We start from the raw sequence: 20,278 nt of genomic DNA on the forward strand, positions 1-20,278 counted from the left end.
ACAGAGGCTACAAAAAAACATACTAACCTCTCACCATTACCAATAACAGAGGCTACAACAAAACATGCTAACCTCTCACCATTACCAATAACAGAGGCTACAACAAAATATGCTAACCTCTCACCATTACCAATAACAGAGGCTACAACAAAACATGCTAACCTCTCACCATTACTAATAACAGAGGATACAACAAAACATGCTAACCTCTCACCATTACCAATAACAGAGGATACAACAAAACATGCTAACCTCTCACCATTACCAATAACAGAGACTACAACAAAACATGCTAACCTCTCACCATTACCAATAACAGAGGATACAACAAAACATGCTAACCTCTCACAATTACCAATAACAGAGACTACAACAACATGCTAACCTCTCACCATTACCAATAACAGAGACTACAACAAAACATGCTAACCTCTCACCATTACCAATAACAGAGGATACAACAACACATGCTAACCTCTCACCATTACCAATAACAGAGGCTACAACAAAACATGCTAACCTCTCACCATTACCAATAACAGAGGCTACAACAAAACATGATAACCTCTCACCAGGTATAAATACCTTTAAATAAAAGGTGACATTCTGTACTGTTGCCTAATATGGAACATTACATCTGAAATCCAAAATACTGGACCATAGCAGCACATTTAAAACTGTAAGCATCACTGTCCAAACACATGTGGTGTGGACTTAGTGTGTCTGGTAAACACATGTGGATCTGGTGAACAGTTATCACTTGTTGACCAACTACAGGAATACTGACCTCAGAGTCTCCAGTTTACAGTGGGGATTCCCCAGACCATCAGAGAGCAACTTCACTCCTGAATCCTTCAGGTCATTGTTACTCAGATCCAGCTCTCTCAGGTGTGAGGGGTTTGACCTCAGTGCTAAGACCAGAGAAGCACAGCCTTCCTCTGTGACTAGACAGCCTGACAGCCTGCAAAGAGTCAAATCATATTCAAATCACACAGCTATTCTGTGACGGTCAGAAGTCGCGGCAGTATATTTTTCCAACATTTTCAGATATATCAGTGTCCTGAAACCTGCCATATCTATTCATAAACTAATGAATGTGTCATTATTATAAATGATGATAATATTACTTGTAGAGTGAAACATTTATATCCCAAATATTTGAGTAGACTGACCAGACCAGTTTAAAAAGCAGTATCAGTCAGAAGACAGACAGTGAGGTATCAGATTTAGATTGTATTGAGTATACAGTCCACACCATATCTATTTTGACAGTGAGGTATCAGATTTAGATTGTATTGAGTATACAGTCCACACCATATATATTTTGACAGTGAAGCTAACATTTAAATGTGGCTCTATACTCCAACATTTTGGATTTCAGATCAAATGTTTCATATTGAGGTGACAGTGTATAATTTCACCTTTTTTGGGGGGTTTCTTAATACATGTCTGTTTCACGTTTTTAAATAAAAACACTTTATATACCTCGTCCCTCCGTTTGAATTTGTCATAAGTAATCTGACCAATTCACTTTCAGTGTATTAAAATAGTCAACAAAAAAAAAGTTGAGTATTTGGTCCGATATTCCTTGAACTTCATCAAGCTTGTGACTTAAACTCATTTATTGCGTTGGTTGTTGTTGGGTTGTGTTTTGCCCAATATTCAAATGGTGATGAATGGAGTAACCTTCTGTCTCAGTGAGTAGATAACATATTTCTAAAGACAACTAAATAAATGCTGATGATGCCATGATTAACACAAATCTTGAATTAATTATTAATAATAATGAGTGAGAAAGTTACAGAGGCTACAACAAAACATGCTAACCTCTCACCATTACCAATAACAGAGACTACAACAAAACATGCTAACCTCTCACCATTACCAACAATAGAGGACACAACAAAACATGCTAACCTCTCACCATTACCAACAATAGAGGACACAACAAAACATGCTAACCTCTCACCATTACCAATAACAGAGGCTACAACAAAACATGCTAACCTCTCACCATTACCAATAACAAGGGAGGTTACAATTTTTTTCTGATCTTAATGCCTCTATAACTTTGGTGTTCGTCATTATTCACGATTCATTCCTGATTATTCATCATCATGGTAGCATCCACGTGAATGTAGAAGTGTTCAGAAACATCTTCTATTCTTACTGACAATACAAGTGAAGTGACTCCAAAATGACAGGACATTATTCACCATTCAGTTTCTATTAGGAAAACCATCTAAAACACAACCAAGACAAACTGCAAATTAATTCAACAAGTTAGTAGAATCACAAGCTTGATGTAATCACGGAAAATTGGACGAAACTCTAAACTTTGATGAAATGTATTTGTCCAAATAATTAAGACTGCTTCAAATGGGAGAACTAGATACATAAAGTACTTTAATTTCTAAACAGTAAAATATATATGTATAAATACCTTTAAATAAAAGGTGACATTCTGTACTGTCACCTAATATGAAACTTTCAGTTGTCACTTGTCACCTAATATGAAACAACAGTCGTCACTTGTTGACCAACTACAGGAACACTGACCTCAGAGTCTCCAGTTTACAGTGGGGATTCCCCAGTCCAGCAGAGAGCAGCTCCACTCCTGAATCCTTCAGGTCATTGTTACTCAGATCCAGCTCTCTCAGGTGTGAGGGGTTTGACCTCAGAGCTGAGACCAGAGAAGCACAGCCTTCCTCTGTGACTCCACAGCCTGACAGCCTGACAAAGAGATCATCATGACTTCACAAACACACTGTTAATTTAACACCAGTAGTGTAGAAGGACAATGGCAGATGCATTTGGTTTATTCTCTGAAACAACATATAGATTCATCTTCCGTTTCCTAGAATTGTATGGTCATATTGTTATACTAATGTGAAAATCAATGAATTTATTCAATGTGTTTTTCAATATAATATTATACACATATTATATTACACATTTTCCTCAACTTAATATTTCTTCCTGATGATTAGTTCTTATTTGTCATTTTATTTACTCACAGAACAGCTCTGGAGGCTTTGACCACTGGCAGCAGCCTCAGAAGACCTTCCTCTGATCTGGAGTATTTCTTCAGGTCAAACACATCCAGCTCCTTTTCTGAAGTCAGCAACACAAAGACCACAGCTGACCACTGTGCAGGTGACAGTTTAGCTTCTGAGAGACTTCCTGATCTTAGGTATCTTTGGATCTCCTTCATTAGAGAATGGTCATTCAGTTCATTCAGACAGTGGAACAGATTGATGCTCCTCTCTGGAGAGTGATTCTCCCTGATCTTCTCCTTGATGTACTTGACTGTTTCTTCATGGCTCTGTGAGCTGCTTCTTGTCTTTGTCAGTAGACCTCGTAAGTGCTTCTGATTGGACTCCAGTGAGAGGCCCAGAAGGAAGCGGAGGAAAAGGTCCAGGTTTCCTGTCTCACTTTGTAAGGCTTTATCCACAGCACTCTTATAGAAAGTAACTTCAGACTTGTCTTTTGTTTGCAGTTTGTCCATTAGATTCTCATTGTTGTTGATGAATGAGAGGAACACATATACAGCAGCCAGAAACTCCTGAATGCTCAGATGAACAAAGCAGTACACCTTGTCCTGGTACAGCCCACATTCCTCTTTAAAGAGCTGTGTGCACAATCCTGAGTACACTGAGGCTTCATTGACATCAATGCCAGCCTCTTTCAGGTCTTCTTCATAGAAAATCAGATTGCCATTCACAAGCTGTTGAAAAGCCAGTTTTCCCAGTGACAGAATGCTCTCTTTATTCCAGTGTGGACCTGTCTCTTCTTTCCTAAGATACTTTTCATTCTTCTGTTTGGTATGAAACACCACAAGGTGTGTGTACATCTCAGTCAGAGTCTTGGGCATCTCTTCTCTCTTATGTTTCAGCATGTGTTCAAGGACTGTTGCAGAAATCCAACAGAAGACTGGAATGTGGCACATGATGTGGAGGCTCCTTGATGTCTTTATGTGTGAGATGATTCTGCTGGCCAGGTCCTCATCACTGAATCTCTTCCTGAAGTATTCCTCCTTCTGTGGGTCATTGAACCCTCGTACCTCTGTCACCTGGTCAACACACCCTGAAGGGATCTTATTGGCTGCTGCAGGCCGGGTAGTTATCCAGAGGAGAGCAGAGGGGAGCAGATTACCCTTGATGAGATTTGTCATCAGAACATCCATTGAGGTTGACTCTGTGACGTCACAACAGATCTTGTTCTTCTGGAAGTCTAGGGGCAGTCGGCACTCATCCAGACCATCAAAGATGAACAGAACTTTGTACTTGTCATAGTTGGAGATTCCTGATTGTTTAGTTTCCATTGAGAAGTGATTGAGAAGTTCAATAAAAGTGTGTTGGTCCCCTTTCATCAAATTCAGCTCCCGAAAAGGGAATGAAAATACAAATTGGACATCCTGATTTGCTTTTCCTTCAGCCCAGTCCAGAATGAACTTCTGCACAGAGACTGTTTTTCCAATGCCAGCGACTCCCTTTGTCAGCACAGTTCTGATACGTTTGTCTTGTCCAGTTAAGGGTTTGAAGATGTCATTACATTTGATTGCAGTCTCTGATCTTGCTTGTTTCCTGGTTGTTGTCTCAATCTGTCTCAGCTCATGTTCATTATTGACCTCTCCTGTTCCACCCTCTGTGATGTAGAGCTCTGTGTAGATCTTATTGAGAAATGTTGGGTTTCCTTGTTTAGCGATCCCCTCAAAAACACATTGAAACTTCTTCTTTAGATTAGATTTGAGTTCACGTTGGCAAACCACAGCAGGATCATCTGAATCTAGAAATAACACAGAGGATATTAATATTATGTTTGTTTTAATGCCTACAGTATTGTAGGACTGTTATAAAGTTGTACATTATAATAATTTCTTCTCTCAGCTCACTGTATAAATGTTTTAATGTTTTCATAATGCATTACAGACTGGTGTCACTGATTAAAATATTATTGGTATTATTGATAGTATTATTAATGTTGTCTCTCTCTCTCTAAATGAATCACCACAACACGTCCCTGCTGCTACTTGATGAGGTCACTAGGTGTTGTGTTAAGGCTGCTACAATATCATTGAGTTACACAGCTACTTTAGCTGTACTTTAGCTACAGCTTTTATATGTTATAAAACATCATTCATCATGAGGCAGACAGATCTTACATTTCTCCAGTGTGTCAGCAAGCTCCTTCTGGTTCATTTTCCTCAGGATGTGCAGTGTGATCTTCAGAGCCCCCTCTCTGGCACTGCTCTCCTGCTTCTCATCTTCAGCATCCACCACTTCCTTATCCTGCTTCTGACTCTCAAAGCCTTCTGGGAGTTCTGGACTAAGAATCCTCTTGAACATCTTCAGCTTGTTCTTCACAAATGTCATAATTTTCTCTTCAAGCATCTGAAATAAATAAAGTAAATAAGTTAAGCAAGAGAATAAATGCTTTCTCATCAACACATTAATTAATGAATGATTGACAGATCAACTTTACTTGAGGTAAACAAAAACAAATGTACATAACAGGACCACATACACTGAATATGGAGGCCAGGTCTGTTTGATGACTCTGGGAAGACTGACCACTGAGAATCTCTGACTCTGATCTCTCCTTTTGGTTTCTGTGGACAAAACATGAGATTACATCTCCTCATCCAGGAGTACACACACACACACACACACACACACACACACACACACACACACACACACACACACACACACACACACACACACACACACACACACACACACACACACACACACACACACACAGGGAGGGTGTGTTGTGTTGTGTTTGTTTAATATTGTTTTAGGACTACTATTGACATAAGGAATAGTTTATGGATTATGAAAACAACAAATTGAAATGGGAAAATGGGAGAGGAGAAATGACTAGAGACAGTGTTGTTTAACTCACTGACCATGACCCATGAGTTCTTCTTACCTTTGTTCAGTAGAAAAGTCTCTCTCTCTAAACTTCGTGGGTAGATTCATGGACCGGTCACTCTTCATGGACACACAGCTGGGAACAGGGGAGGCTGGTCTCTCCTGCTTGATTGGACTTCAACACAACAGAGACAAACATTACATCTCTCATCTACTCTGAGCTCAGATGGGGAAACATAAGAAGAGTTCCAAAACAGAAATGCCCTTAAATTTGCTGTTGTTTCTTAAAGAAATTATGAAAGAGATTGGTGTGTTTTTTCACTATCTAATCACGGCATGGGGTTGTTCAATGACAGACATGTATTTGTTTAAAATGTATCACTGGAAGGTTTCATTTCAGAGAGACAAGGTATTTGCTAAATGCTATACATCTGCCTCACTCTCAGAGAAATCAGTAGTACTGCTAGGTATTACACAGTAATAACATATATTTAATCTTTATCTTTATTTTACTAGGCAAGTAAGTTAAGAACAAATTCTTATTTTCAATGACAGCCTAGGAGCAGTGGGTTAACTGCCTGTTTAGGGGCAGAAAGGCAGATTTGTACCTTGTCAGCTCGGGATTCGAACTTGCAACCTTTTGGTTATTAGTCCAACACTCTAACCACTAGGCTACCCTGCCTCTATAAATGCCTCACTCTCAGAGAAATCAGTAGAACTGCTCGGTTTTACACAGTAATAATATATATCTGTCTCACTCTCAGATAAATCAGTAGAACTGCTAGGTTTTACACAGTTATAATATATATCTGCCTCACTCTCAGAGAAGTCAGTAGTACTGCTAGGTTTTACACAGTAGTAATATATATCAAATGTGACCGAAGGGCTCGATTTGGCCTTATGTTGCAAAATTTGAAACGGTGTTTTTCACATAAGATATAAGCAGAGACTCGGAGCTGGAAAATGGTATATCAGACACTACAGTTGAGGAACAATGGGAAAGTTATTCTGCTTTGAAAGATGGTCATCTTGTAACCTCACTTTTGAGAAAATGGCGTTTGAATGTTTTGGTACCTACTGGAGAGCTCTCTTTTGTCTACAGGGCTGTTACTTTGGCAGATAATGTAAATATATTTATTTTTATATAATTAACTACATGTATGATGTTTTTGGTTAATTTCAATTAATTTCATTGTTTGTTAAGCTATAAATGGTTATTTTATGGTCGTAAGTGGTAAAATGAACTACAAAATGTTATATCTTGCAATTATTAGTAATTACTACTTTTGTAAGGAATTACACATTATTCAGTACTACTGCAGTTGCTACATAATTCCAATAGATGGCGGCATAAGACCACGAAAGACATTTCAGAATATTAGTTTAGTTTCCTCCCTGGATACACCACCACTCCCCTCACAGGAAAACTCCTGTGTGCTTCTTCCTGTCCCTTTCCACACTGCTAACACAAGAGGAAGGACTGAAAAAGCATTTAACAGATTTCTGTGAAGTAATATAATGATGATTCATGTTTATTATTTCCTGGTTTTAGAGGAAGGACTGAAAAGGCATTTAACAGATTACTGTGAAGTAATATAATGATGATTCATGTTTATTATTACCTGGTTTTATGCTCATGTTTTGAAATTATACTTCATTAATATAACGATTATCAATAAACCTGAACATTTATTCAGTCACCTCTGGTTTAGAACAACGTATTTTCCAGGTACATTCACTGTCAAATTCATTAACCAGCATCGACCCGCTCTGCCTTCTCTCACTAGTAGTCAACTCAGCCCCACTAAAAAGCTTGTGTCGTCAGTCTGCCTTCTCTCTCTAGTCGTCAACTCAGCACCACTAAAAAGCTTGTGTCGTCAGTCTGCCTTCTCTCTCTAGTCGTCAACTCAGCACCACTAAAAAGCTTGTGTCGTTACTCTGCCTTCTCTCTCTAGTCGTCAACTCACCCCCACTAAAAAGCTTGTGTCGTCAGTCTGCCTTCTCTCTCTAGTCGTCAACTCAGCCCCACTAAAAAGCTTGTGTCGTCAGTCTGCCTTCTCTCTCTAGTCGTCAACTCAGCCCCACTAAAAAGCTTGTGTCGTCAGTCTGCCTTCTCTCTCTAGTCGTCAACTCACCCCCACTAAAAAGCTTGTGTCGTCAGTCTGCCTTCTCTCTCTAGTCGTCAACTCAGCCCCACTAAAAGCTGGTGTCGTCGCTCTGCCTTCTCTAGGACATGTTGAGGTTAATTTACTAACTGCTAGGGTTGCATGATGCAATTTATTGACGGGCTGGAAGACGCACTCTGTCTTTTCTATTCTGAGGTTGTTTACTCACAATATCAGATATTACAGTAACATGATTTTTTATAATGTATATTAAGGTAAAGGTACTGACTGGTGATTATTTACCCGGGGTTCAATATCTGCTATAGTCACTATTTTTTGCTCTCCCAAAAGCAACACAGCCCAAATACAAGATATATAGCTATACTAAAGTAATGAGTGACCATTTTAGAAAATCATGGGACATATAGTTTTTGATTGCATGCTATTTTATGTGCATCATATTGCTGCTTGTAGCCTATAACTGATGCTTTGTGGTATTATGCTGACATCTATTAGAAATATTTAGCAATTTAAAGTTATTAATTAATGTAAGAGAAATGTACAGACATTGATGAGGCACATGAGAAATAAAGTGTATTTTTCTGGTTAATTCCTTAGATCAGTCTCAAACCTGATCCACTTATCCCACGACAATTTAAAATCTGTACAAACCACATTTGAAAAAAAAAACTAATGTGTCTTGTTGATCAAGTGTTCTGCCTTGCAATAATATATACAGTGGGGAGAACAAGTATTTGATACAGTGCCGATTTTGCAGGTTTTCCAACTTACAAAGCATGTCATTTTTTATCATAGGTACACTTCAACTGTGAGAGACGGAATCTAAAACAAAAATCCAGAAAATCACATTGTATGAATTTTCAGTAATTAATTTGCATTTTATTGCATGACATAAGTATTTGATACATCAGAAAAGCAGAACTTAATATTTGGTACAGAAACCTTTGTTTGCAATTACAGAGATCATACGTTTCCTGTAGTTCCTGACCAGGTTTATAAAGTATTTAAAGGTTTATAAGGTATATCAAATTCCAAAACTATAAGAGCTAAATGCTGAGACAGGTTTTGATTAACAAAATAATCAAAATGCTATTTAGTACTATAATTGTATTTACTAACATAATATTATCACTAAAATAGTTTCTAAAAGTGTCCTGACGCTACCCTAGAATTAGGGTTAGGGGTTAGTCAAGGGACATAAAGTCTTTGTTTGCTGCTATTTTATGTCCATCATATTGCTGCTTGTAGCCTATAACTGATGCTTCATGGTCCATCATATTGCTGCTTGTAGCCTATAACTGATGCTTCATGGTCCATCATATTGCTGCTTGTAGATTATAACTGATGCTTCATGGTCCATCATATTGCTGCTTGTAGCCTATAACTGATGCTTCATGGTCCATCATATTGCTGCTTGTAGATTATAACTGATGCTTCATGGTCCATCATATTGCTGCTTGTAGCCTATAACTGATGCTTCATGGTCCATCATATTGCTGCTTGTAGCCTATAACTGATGCTTCATGGTCCATCATATTGCTGCTTGTAGCCTATAACTGATGCTTCTGGTCCATCATATTGCTGCTTGTAGCCTATAACTGATGCTTCATGGTCCATCATATTGCTGCTTGTAGCCTATAACTGATGCTTCATGGTCCATCATATTGCTGCTTGTAGCCTATAACTGATGCTTCATGGTCCATCATATTGCTGCTTGTAGCCTATAACTGATGCTTCATGGTCCATCATATTGCTGCTTGTAGCCTATAACTGATGCTTCATGGTCCATCATATTGCTGCTTGTAGCCTATAACTGATGCTTCATGGTCCATCATATTGCTGCTTGTAGCCTATAACTGATGCTTCATGGTCCATCATATTGTAATGTAACTGATTCTTTTGGTCTTATTCTGCCATCTATTGGAAATATTTAGCAATTAAAAGTTATTAATTCACTTACAGACATTGGTGAGGCAGCTGAGAAATATAGTGTATTTTTCTTGTTAATTCCTTAGATCAGTATCAAACCTGCTCCACTTATCCCACGACAATTTTCAAATCTGTCCAAACCACATTTTTAAAATATAACTAATGTGTCTTGTTGATTCTGCAATAATATGTATAATAAAATAACAAACAAATTAAAGCTAAATGCTTAGACAAGTTTTGATTAACAAAATAATCAGTGCTATTTAGTACTATAATGGTATTTACTAACATAATATTATTTCCTAAATAGTTTCTAAAAGTGTTCTAGGCTACCCTTCCCTATAATTAGTTAGGGTTAAGGCTAAAATAGCTAATACGCAGGGTTAGATTTTCTGTATAGCACTTTGTGACATCCAGACGAGCTTCAAGGCCATACAACTCTCCTTCTGTGCCCTCCAACTGCTCTTAAATGTAAGTAAAACTAAATGCATGCTCTTCAACCGATCGCTGCCCTCACCTGCTCGCCCGTCCAGCATCACTACTCTGACGGCTCTGACTTAGAATACGTTAGACTGTAAACTCTCCTTCCAGACTCACATTAAGCATCTCCAATCCAAAATAAAATCTAGAATTGGCTTCCTACATCGCAACAAAGCATTCTTCAGTCATGTAGCCAAACATACCCTCGTAAAACTGAGCATTCTACCAATCCTCGACTTCGGTGATGTCATCTATAAAATAGCCTCCAACACTCTACTCAACAAACTGGATGCAGTCTATCACAGTGCCATCCGTTTCGTCACCAAAGCCTCATACGCTACCCACCATTGAGACCTGTACGTTCTCGTTGGTTGGCCCTCGCTTCATACTCGGCGCCAAACCCACTGGCTACAGGTTATCTACAAGTCTCTGCTAGTTAAAGCCCCGCCTTATCTCAGCTCACTGGTCACCATAGCAGCACCCACTCGTAGCACGCGCTCCAGCAGGTATATCTCACTGGTCACCCCCAAAGCCAATTCCTCCTTTGGTCGTCTTTCCTTCCAGTTCCCTGCTGCCAATGACTGGAACGAACTGCAAAAATCTCTGAAACTGGAAACACTTATCTCCCTCACTAGCTTTAAGCACCAGCTGTCAGAGCAGCTCACGGATCACTGCACCTGTACATAGCCCATCTATCTACCTCATCCCCATACTGTATTTATTTATTTATCTTGCTCCTTTGCACCCCAGTATCTCTACTTGCACATTCATCTTCTGCACATCTACCATTCCAGTGTTTAATTGCTATATTGTAATTACTTTGCCACCATGGCCTTTTTATTGCCTTAACTCCCTTATCTTACCTCATTTGCACTCACTGTATATAGACTTTTTGTTTTCTTTGGTTCTACTGTACTATTGACTGTATGTTTTGTTTATTCCATGTGTAACTCTGTGTTGTTGTATGTGTCGAATTGCTATGCTTTATCTTGAACAGGTCGCAGTTGCAAATGAGAATTTGTTCTCAACTAGCCTACCTGGTTAAATAAAGGTGTTCTCAACTAGCCTACCTGGTTAAATAAAGGTGTTCTCAACTAGCCTACCTGGTTAAATAAAGGTGTTCTCAACTAGCCTACCTGGTTAAATAAAGGTGTTCTCAACTAGCCTACCTGGTTAAATAAAGGTGTTCTCAACTAGCCTACCTGGTTCAATAAAGGTGTTCTCAACTAGCCTACCTGGTTAAATAAAGGTGTTCTCAACTAGCCTACCTGGTTCAATAAAGGTGTTCTCAACTAGCCTACCTGGTTCAATAAAGGTGTTCTCAACTAGCCTACCTGGTTAAATAAAGGTGTTCTCAACTAGCCTACCTGGTTAAATAAAGGTGTTCTCAACTAGCCTACCTGGTTCAATAAAGGTGTTCTCAACTAGCCTACCTGGTTAAATAAAGGTGTTCTCAACTAGCCTACCTGGTTAAATAAAGGTGTTCTCAACTAGCCTACCTGGTTCAATAAAGGTGAAATAAAAAATACAATGAGTGAGAAAGTTAGAGGCTACAACAAAACATGCTAACCTCTCACCATTACCAATAACAGAGACTACAACAAAACATGCTAACCTCTCACCATTACCAATAACAGAGGCTACAACAAAACATGCTAACCTCTCACCATTACCAATAACAGAGGCTACAACAAAACATGCTAACCTCTCACCATTACCAATAACAGAGGCTACAACAAGACATGCTAACCCCTCACCATTACCAATAACAGAGGCTACAACAAAACATGCTAACCTCTCACCATTACCAATAACAGAGGCTACAACAAAACATACTAACCTCTCACCATTACCAATAACAGAGACTACAACAAAACATACTAACCTCTCACCATTACCAATAACAGAGGCTACAACAAAACATGCTAACCTCTCACCATTACCAATAACAGAGGATACAACAAAACATGCTAACCTCTCACCATTACCAATAACAGAGGCTACAACAAAACATACTAACCTCTCACCATTACCAATAACAGAGACTACAACAAAACATACTAACCTCTCACCATTACCAATAACAGAGGCTACAACAAAACATACTAACCTCTCACCATTACCAATAACAGAGGCTACAACAAAACATGCTAACCTCTCACCATTACCAATAACAGAGACTACAACAAAACATACTAACCTCTCACCATTACCAATAACAGAGGCTACAACAAAACATGCTAACCTCTCACCATTACCAATAACAGAGACTACAACAAAACATGCTAACCTCTCACCATTACCAATAACAGAGGCTACAACAAAACATGCTAACCTCTCACCATTACCAATAACAGAGACTACAACAAAACATGCTAACCTCTCACCATTACCAATAACAGAGGATACAACAAAACATGCTAACCTCTCACCATTACCAATAACAGAGGCTACAACAAAACATACTAACCTCTCACCATTACCAATAACAGAGACTACAACAAAACATACTAACCTCTCACCATTACCAATAACAGAGGCTACAACAAAACATACTAACCTCTCACCATTACCAATAACAGAGACTACAACAAAACATGCTAACCTCTCACCATTACCAATAACAGAGGCTACAACAAAACATGCTAACCTCTCACCATTACCAATAACAGAGGCTACAACAAAACATGCTAACCTCTCACCATTACCAATAACAGAGGCTACAACAAAACATGCTAACCTCTCACCATTACCAATAACAGAGGCTACAACAAAACATGCTAACCTCTCACCATTACCAATAACAGAGGCTACAACAAAACATACTAACCTCTCACCATTACCAATAACAGAGACTACAACAAAACATACTAACCTCTCACCATTACCAATAACAGAGGCTACAACAAAACATGCTAACCTCTCACCATTACCAATAACAGAGGATACAACAAAACATGCTAACCTCTCACCATTACCAATAACAGAGGCTACAACAAAACATGCTAACCTCTCACCATTACCAATAACAGAGACTACAACAAAACATACTAACCTCTCACCATTACCAATAACAGAGGCTACAACAAAACATGCTAACCTCTCACCATTACCAATAACAGAGGCTACAACAAAACATGCTAACCTCTCACCATTACCAATAACAGAGACTACAACAAAACATACTAACCTCTCACCATTACCAATAACAGAGGCTACAACAAAACATGCTAACCTCTCACCATTACCAATAACAGAGACTACAACAAAACATGCTAACCTCTCACCATTACCAATAACAGAGGCTACAACAAAACATGCTAACCTCTCACCATTACCAATAACAGAGACTACAACAAAACATGCTAACCTCTCACCATTACCAATAACAGAGGCTACAACAAAACATGCTAACCTCTCACCATTACCAATAACAGAGACTACAACAAAACATGCTAACCTCTCACCATTACCAATAACAGAGGCTACAACAAAACATGCTAACCTCTCACCATTACCAATAACAGAGACTACAACAAAACATGCTAACCTCTCACCATTACCAATAACAGAGGCTACAACAAAACATGCTAACCTCTCACCATTACCAATAACAGAGACTACAACAAAACATGCTAACCTCTCACCATTACCAATAACAGAGACTACAACAAAACATGCTAACCTCTCACCATTACCAATAACAGAGACTACAACAAAACATGCTAACCTCTCACCATTACCAATAACAGAGACTACAACAAAACATGCTAACCTCTCACCATTACCAATAACAGAGGCTACAACAAAACATGCTAACCTCTCACCATTACCAATAACAGAGGCTACAACAAAACATGCTAACCTCTCACCATTACCAATAACAGAGGCTACAACAAAACATGCTAACCTCTCACCATTACCAATAACAGAGGCTACAACAAACAGGCTAACCTCTCACCATTACCAATAACAGAGGCTACAACAAAACATGCTAACCTCTCACCATTACCAATAACAGAGGCTACAACAAAACATGTTAACCTCTCACCATTACCAATAACAGAGGCTACAACAAAACATGCTAACCTCTCACCATTACCAATAACAGAGGCTACAACAAAACATACTAACCTCTCACCATTACCAATAACAGAGGCTACAACAAAACATGCTAACCTCTCACCATTACCAATAACAGAGGACTACAACAAAACATGCTAACCTCTCACCATTACCAATAACAGAGACTACAACAAAACATACTAACCTCTCACCATTACCAATAACAGAGGCTACAACAAAACATGCTAACCTCTCACCATTACCAATAACAGAGACTACAACAAAACATGCTAACCTCTCACCATTACCAATAACAGAGGCTACAACAAAACATGCTAACCTCTCACCATTACCAATAACAGAGACTACAACAAAACATGCTAACCTCTCACCATTACCAATAACAGAGGCTACAACAAAACATGCTAACCTCTCACCATTACCAATAACAGAGACTACAACAAAACATGCTAACCTCTCACCATTACCAATAACAGAGGCTACAACAAAACATGCTAACCTCTCACCATTACCAATAACAGAGACTACAACAAAACATGCTAACCTCTCACCATTACCAATAACAGAGGCTACAACAAAACATGCTAACCTCTCACCATTACCAATAACAGAGACTACAACAAAACATGCTAACCTCTCACCATTACCAATAACAGAGACTACAACAAAACATGCTAACCTCTCACCATTACCAATACAACAGAGACTACAACAAAACATGCTAACCTCTCACCATTACCAATAACAGAGACTACAACAAAACATGCTAACCTCTCACCATTACCAATAACAGAGGCTACAACAAAACATGCTAACCTCTCACCATTACCAATAACAGAGGCTACAACAAAACATGCTACCCTCTCACCATTACCAATAACAGAGGCTACAACAAAACATGTTAACCTCTCACCATTACCAATAACAGAGGCTACAACAAAACAGGCTAACCTCTCACCATTACCAATAACAGAGGCTACAACAAAACATACTAACCTCTCACCATTACCAATAACAGAGGCTACAACAAAACATGTTAACCTCTCACCATTACCAATAACAGAGGCTACAACAAAACATGCTAACCTCTCACCATTACCAATAACAGAGGCTACAACAAAACATACTAACCTCTCACCATTACCAATAACAGAGGCTACAACAAAACATACTAACCTCTCACCATTACCAATAACAGAGGCTACAACAAAACATGCTAACCTCTCACCATTACCAATAACAGAGACTACAACAAAACATGCTAACCTCTCACCATTACCAATAACAGAGACTACAACAAAACATGCTAACCTCTCACCATTACCAATAACAGAGACTACAACAAAACATGCTAACCTCTCACCATTACCAATAACAGAGGCTACAACAAAACATGCTAACCTCTCACCATTACCAATAACAGAGGCTACAACAAAACATGCTAACCTCTCACCATTACCAATAACAGAGGCTACAACAAAACATGCTAACCTCTCACCATTACCAATAACAGAGGCTACAACAAAACATGCTAACCTCTCACCATTACCAATAACAGAGGCTACAACAAAACATGCTAACCTCTCACCATTACCAATAACAGAGACTACAACAAAACATGCTAACCTCTCACCATTACCAATAACAGAGACTACAACAAAACATGCTAACCTCTCACCATTACCAATAACAGAGGCTACAACAAAACATGCTAACCTCTCACCATTACCAATAACAGAGGCTACAACAAAACATACTAACCTCTCACCATTACCAATAACAGAGGCTACAACAAAACATGCTAACCTCTCACCATTACCAATAACAGAGGCTACAACAAAACATGCTAACCTCTCACCATTACCAATAACAGAGGCTACAACAAAACATGCTAACCTCTCACCATTACCAATAACAGAGGCTACAACAAAACATGCTAACCTCTCACCATTACCAATAACAGAGGCTACAACAAAACATGTTAACCTCTCACCATTACCAATAACAGAGGCTACAACAAAACATGCTAACCTCTCACCATTACCAATAACAGAGACTACAACAAAACATGCTAACCTCTCACCATTACCAATAACAGAGGCTACAACAAAACATACTAACCTCTCACCATTACCAATAACAGAGACTACAACAAAACATGCTAACCTCTCACCATTACCAATAACAGAGGCTACAACAAAACATGCTAACCTCTCACCATTACCAATAACAGAGACTACAACAAAACATACTAACCTCTCACCATTACCAATAACAGAGGCTACAACAAAACATGCTAACCTCTCACCATTACCAATAACAGAGGCTACAACAAAACATGTTAACCTCTCACCATTACCAATAACAGAGGCTACAACAAAACATGCTAACCTCTCACCATTACCAATAACAGAGGCTACAACAAAACATGCTAACCTCTCACCATAACCAATAACAGAGGCTACAGCAAAACATGCTAACCTCTCACCATTACCAATAACAGAGGCTACAACAAAACATGCTAACCTCTCACCATTACCAATAACAGAGGCTACAACTAAAACATGCTAACCTCTCACCATTACCAATAACAGAGGATACAACAAAACATGCTAACCTCTCACCATTACCAATAACAGAGACTACAACAAAACATGCTAACCTCTCACCATTACCAATAACAGAGGCTACAACAAAACATGCTAACCTCTCACCATTACCAATAACAGAGGCTACAACTAAAACATGCTAACCTCTCACCATTACCAATAACAGAGGCTACAACAAAACATGCTAACCTCTCACCATTACCAATAACAGAGGATACAATAAAACATGCTAACCTCTCACCATTACTAATAACAGAGGATACAACAAAACATGCTAACCTCACCATTACCAATAACAGAGGATACAACAAAACATGCTAACCTCACCATTACCAATAACAGAGGCTACAACAACACATGCTAACCTCTCACCATTACCAATAACAGAGGATACAACAAAATATACTAACCTCTCACCATTACCAATAACAGAGGCTACAACAAAACATGCTAACCTCTCACCATTACCAATAACAGAGGCTACAACTAAAACATGCTAACCTCTCACCATTACCAATAACAGAGGATACAACAAAACATGCTAACCTCTCACCATTACCAATAACAGAGACTACAACAAAACATGCTAACCTCTCACCAATACCAATAACAGAGGCTACAACTAAAACATGCTAACCTCTCACCATTACCAATAACAGAGGCTACAACTAAAACATGCTAACCTCTCACCAATACCAATAACAGAGGCTACAACAAAACATGCTAACCTCTCACCATTACCAATAACAGAGGATACAATAAAACATGCTAACCTCTCACCATTACTAATAACAGAGGATACAACAAAACATGCTAACCTCACCATTACCAATAACAGAGGATACAACAAAACATGCTAACCTCACCATTACCAATAACAGAGGCTACAACAACACATGCTAACCTCTCACCATTACCAATAACAGAGGATACAACAAAACATACTAACCTCTCACCATTACCAATAACAGAGGCTACAACAAAACATGCTAACCTCTCACCAATACCAATAACAGAGGCTACAACAAAACATGCTAACCTCTCACCATTACCAATAACAGAGGCTACAACATATATATAGACTTGTTTATCACCTAATTTGCTCACATTGTATATAGACTTGTTTATACTGTATTATTGACTGTTTTGTTTATCCCATGTGTAACCCTTTGTTGTTGTATGTGTCAAATTTGCTTTATCTTGGCCAGGTTGCAGTTGCAAATGAGAACTTGTTCCCAACCTGGTTAAATAAAGGTGAAATAAAATTTTACAAAATTAAAAAACATCTGCTGATTTAAAAAGGGCTTTATAAATACATTTGATTGATTGTTAGGTTTGGGGTTTTTAAGGCAAAAAACAGTATGGGTATATAGGTCTCTTGCTCCTCCCTGTGGCCTTCTGTGGGTACTACATTACTCATTCACGACAACTTCACGACAACTGCTAGGCTCAAAATCTGAGGCAGCAACTGCGTCAGATCTACAAATCAATGAGCTAGACCTATCCATTTGGTTTGTAACTCAGTGAACCTGCACAGCAATCGCTCAATTCGATGTTTGCAAATTAAGATTTCGATAAATATCAAATTACCCAGCAGCCATTCAGAAAAAACAAATCATTAAAAAAAATATTAATCTTAATTTAAAAATGTATTCTGGCTGCTTAAACCCATTTACAGACAGGGGGCAGTATTTCCACTTTGGATGAATTGCGTGCCCATAGTGAACTGCATCAAAATCTGTCCTAAATTGCTAATATATGCATATTATTATTAATATTGGATGGAAAACACTCTGAAGTTTCTAAAACCGTTGGAATTATGTCTGTGAGTATAACAGAACACACAGGGCAGGCAATCTTCCAAACAAGTTTTGAAATCTTGAAAGTTGGGGCAACTTTGAGGTCATCGCCCCCTCCCAACAAGTTATGGATCTGTAAACACTTCCTACGTCTTCCACTAGATGTAGTAGATTCAGATTCATTCAGTAGAAAGTGTAATGGAGCATTTGCTGTGAACTTTGACCTAATGGGAAGGAAAGTAGTTGGTGTCGCAAAAGGATGCCATTTTGTTGAGGCGCGTTTGTCTCTGAGTGCTTCGGCTGTTCCAATCAGCCCCAGATGAAAACGAATGATCCGGTTGGAATGTTATTGGATATATATGATTATGACATCCTGAAGATTGATTCTGCACTTAGTTTGACCAGTTTCTTCGACCTGTAATATGTCATTTGGAAGTTTTGATGCAAAGTTATCCTGGACCAGAAGTAATTTTTTGGGCATTTGAGCTGAAAGTGGTAGCAAATGCTGCTACTTGGACACTAGAATTGAACATTATGAAACAAAACGATTTATTGTTGAACTAGGACTCCTTGCACTGCATTCTGATGAAAGATCATCAAAGGTAAGGGAATATTTATGTTGTAATTTTGTATTTCTGTTGACTCCAACATGGCGGAGAAATATTGTTACGTCTGAGCGCCGTCTCAGATTATTGTTAGGCTTTTTCCGTAACGTTAAAAAAGTTCCTGTAGGGGAACCCTTAACCTTAAAAAGTTTTAATTAAATCAGCAACATTTTGAAATAGTTATTGCAGTAATAATAGAAATAATAATTTAAAAAAAGATATACCCATCTAAAATCTATTAATTGAAAATCTGACAACAGTAATATTGAAGGTATCCATAAGCAACCATTTCTGATGAAAAAACAAGTGTGATGCATTTTGGAAATAAACTCTTAATAATTATTTCAAAATTGTCTTCTCACCTCTTCGCTTTGGTGTCATGTTCTTCAGAGAGACGCCTTTTAGAGGCAGGTCCCTCCTCTCTCTCCCCAGAGAGATGCCTTTTAGAGGCAGGGCCCTCCTCCTTTCTCTCCCCAGAGAGACTCATTTTATAGAACTGACCCCTAAACAGAGATCCAACATGTTGGTTGTGGTTAACACAGTAATTCTTGAATGTCAATTGTTATCATTTATTAATGATCTCTTATGAAACAATCAGATGATTTATTGCATCACATGAAAACATAGTTGTAACATTTCATCTCCATGGTAACTGTCTGTAATAATAATAAGTCACTGTTAATTAAGGTAGTTCTAGACAGTACAGCAACAATAATAATAATAATAATAAGTCACTGTTTGTTAAGGTAGTTATAGACAGTACAG

At 38.4% G+C, this 20,278-nt stretch overlaps 1 protein-coding gene across 1 annotated transcript; it reads right to left on the minus strand.

The window, feature by feature from the left end:
• Positions 1 to 2,497: 2,497 nt before the first annotated feature.
• On the minus strand, positions 2,498 to 20,021 carry LOC112241055 (NLR family CARD domain-containing protein 3-like). The gene is made up of 7 exons (XM_042314030.1): positions 19,876 to 20,021; positions 5,938 to 6,054; positions 5,527 to 5,611; positions 5,165 to 5,393; positions 3,018 to 4,788; positions 2,678 to 2,733; positions 2,498 to 2,508 (listed from the first exon to the last, which is right to left on the minus strand). The coding sequence occupies exons 1-7, from the start codon at positions 19,998 to 20,000 to the stop codon at positions 2,498 to 2,500; spliced, it is 2,394 nt and encodes a 797-aa protein (XP_042169964.1). The 5' UTR covers positions 20,001 to 20,021.
• Positions 20,022 to 20,278: the final 257 nt, after the last annotated feature.

Source organism: Oncorhynchus tshawytscha, unplaced genomic scaffold (assembly GCF_018296145.1).
Source record: "Oncorhynchus tshawytscha isolate Ot180627B unplaced genomic scaffold, Otsh_v2.0 Un_contig_8772_pilon_pilon, whole genome shotgun sequence".
Taxonomy (NCBI): domain Eukaryota; kingdom Metazoa; phylum Chordata; class Actinopteri; order Salmoniformes; family Salmonidae; genus Oncorhynchus; species Oncorhynchus tshawytscha.

Excerpts from the sequence above, each read along its gene's own strand:
- LOC112241055 (XM_042314030.1), bottom strand. The coding sequence starts at position 20,000 with ATGAGTCTCTCTGGGGAGAGAAAGGAGGAGGGCCCTGCCTCTAAAAGG. Across the intron at positions 6,055-19,875 it reads CATGACACCAAAGCGAAGAG|TCCAATCAAGCAGGAGAGAC; the intron begins GTGAGAAGACAA and ends GTTGTGTTGAAG. Across the intron at positions 5,394-5,526 it reads ACCTGGCCTCCATATTCAGT|ATGCTTGAAGAGAAAATTAT; the intron begins GTATGTGGTCCT and ends TATTTATTTCAG.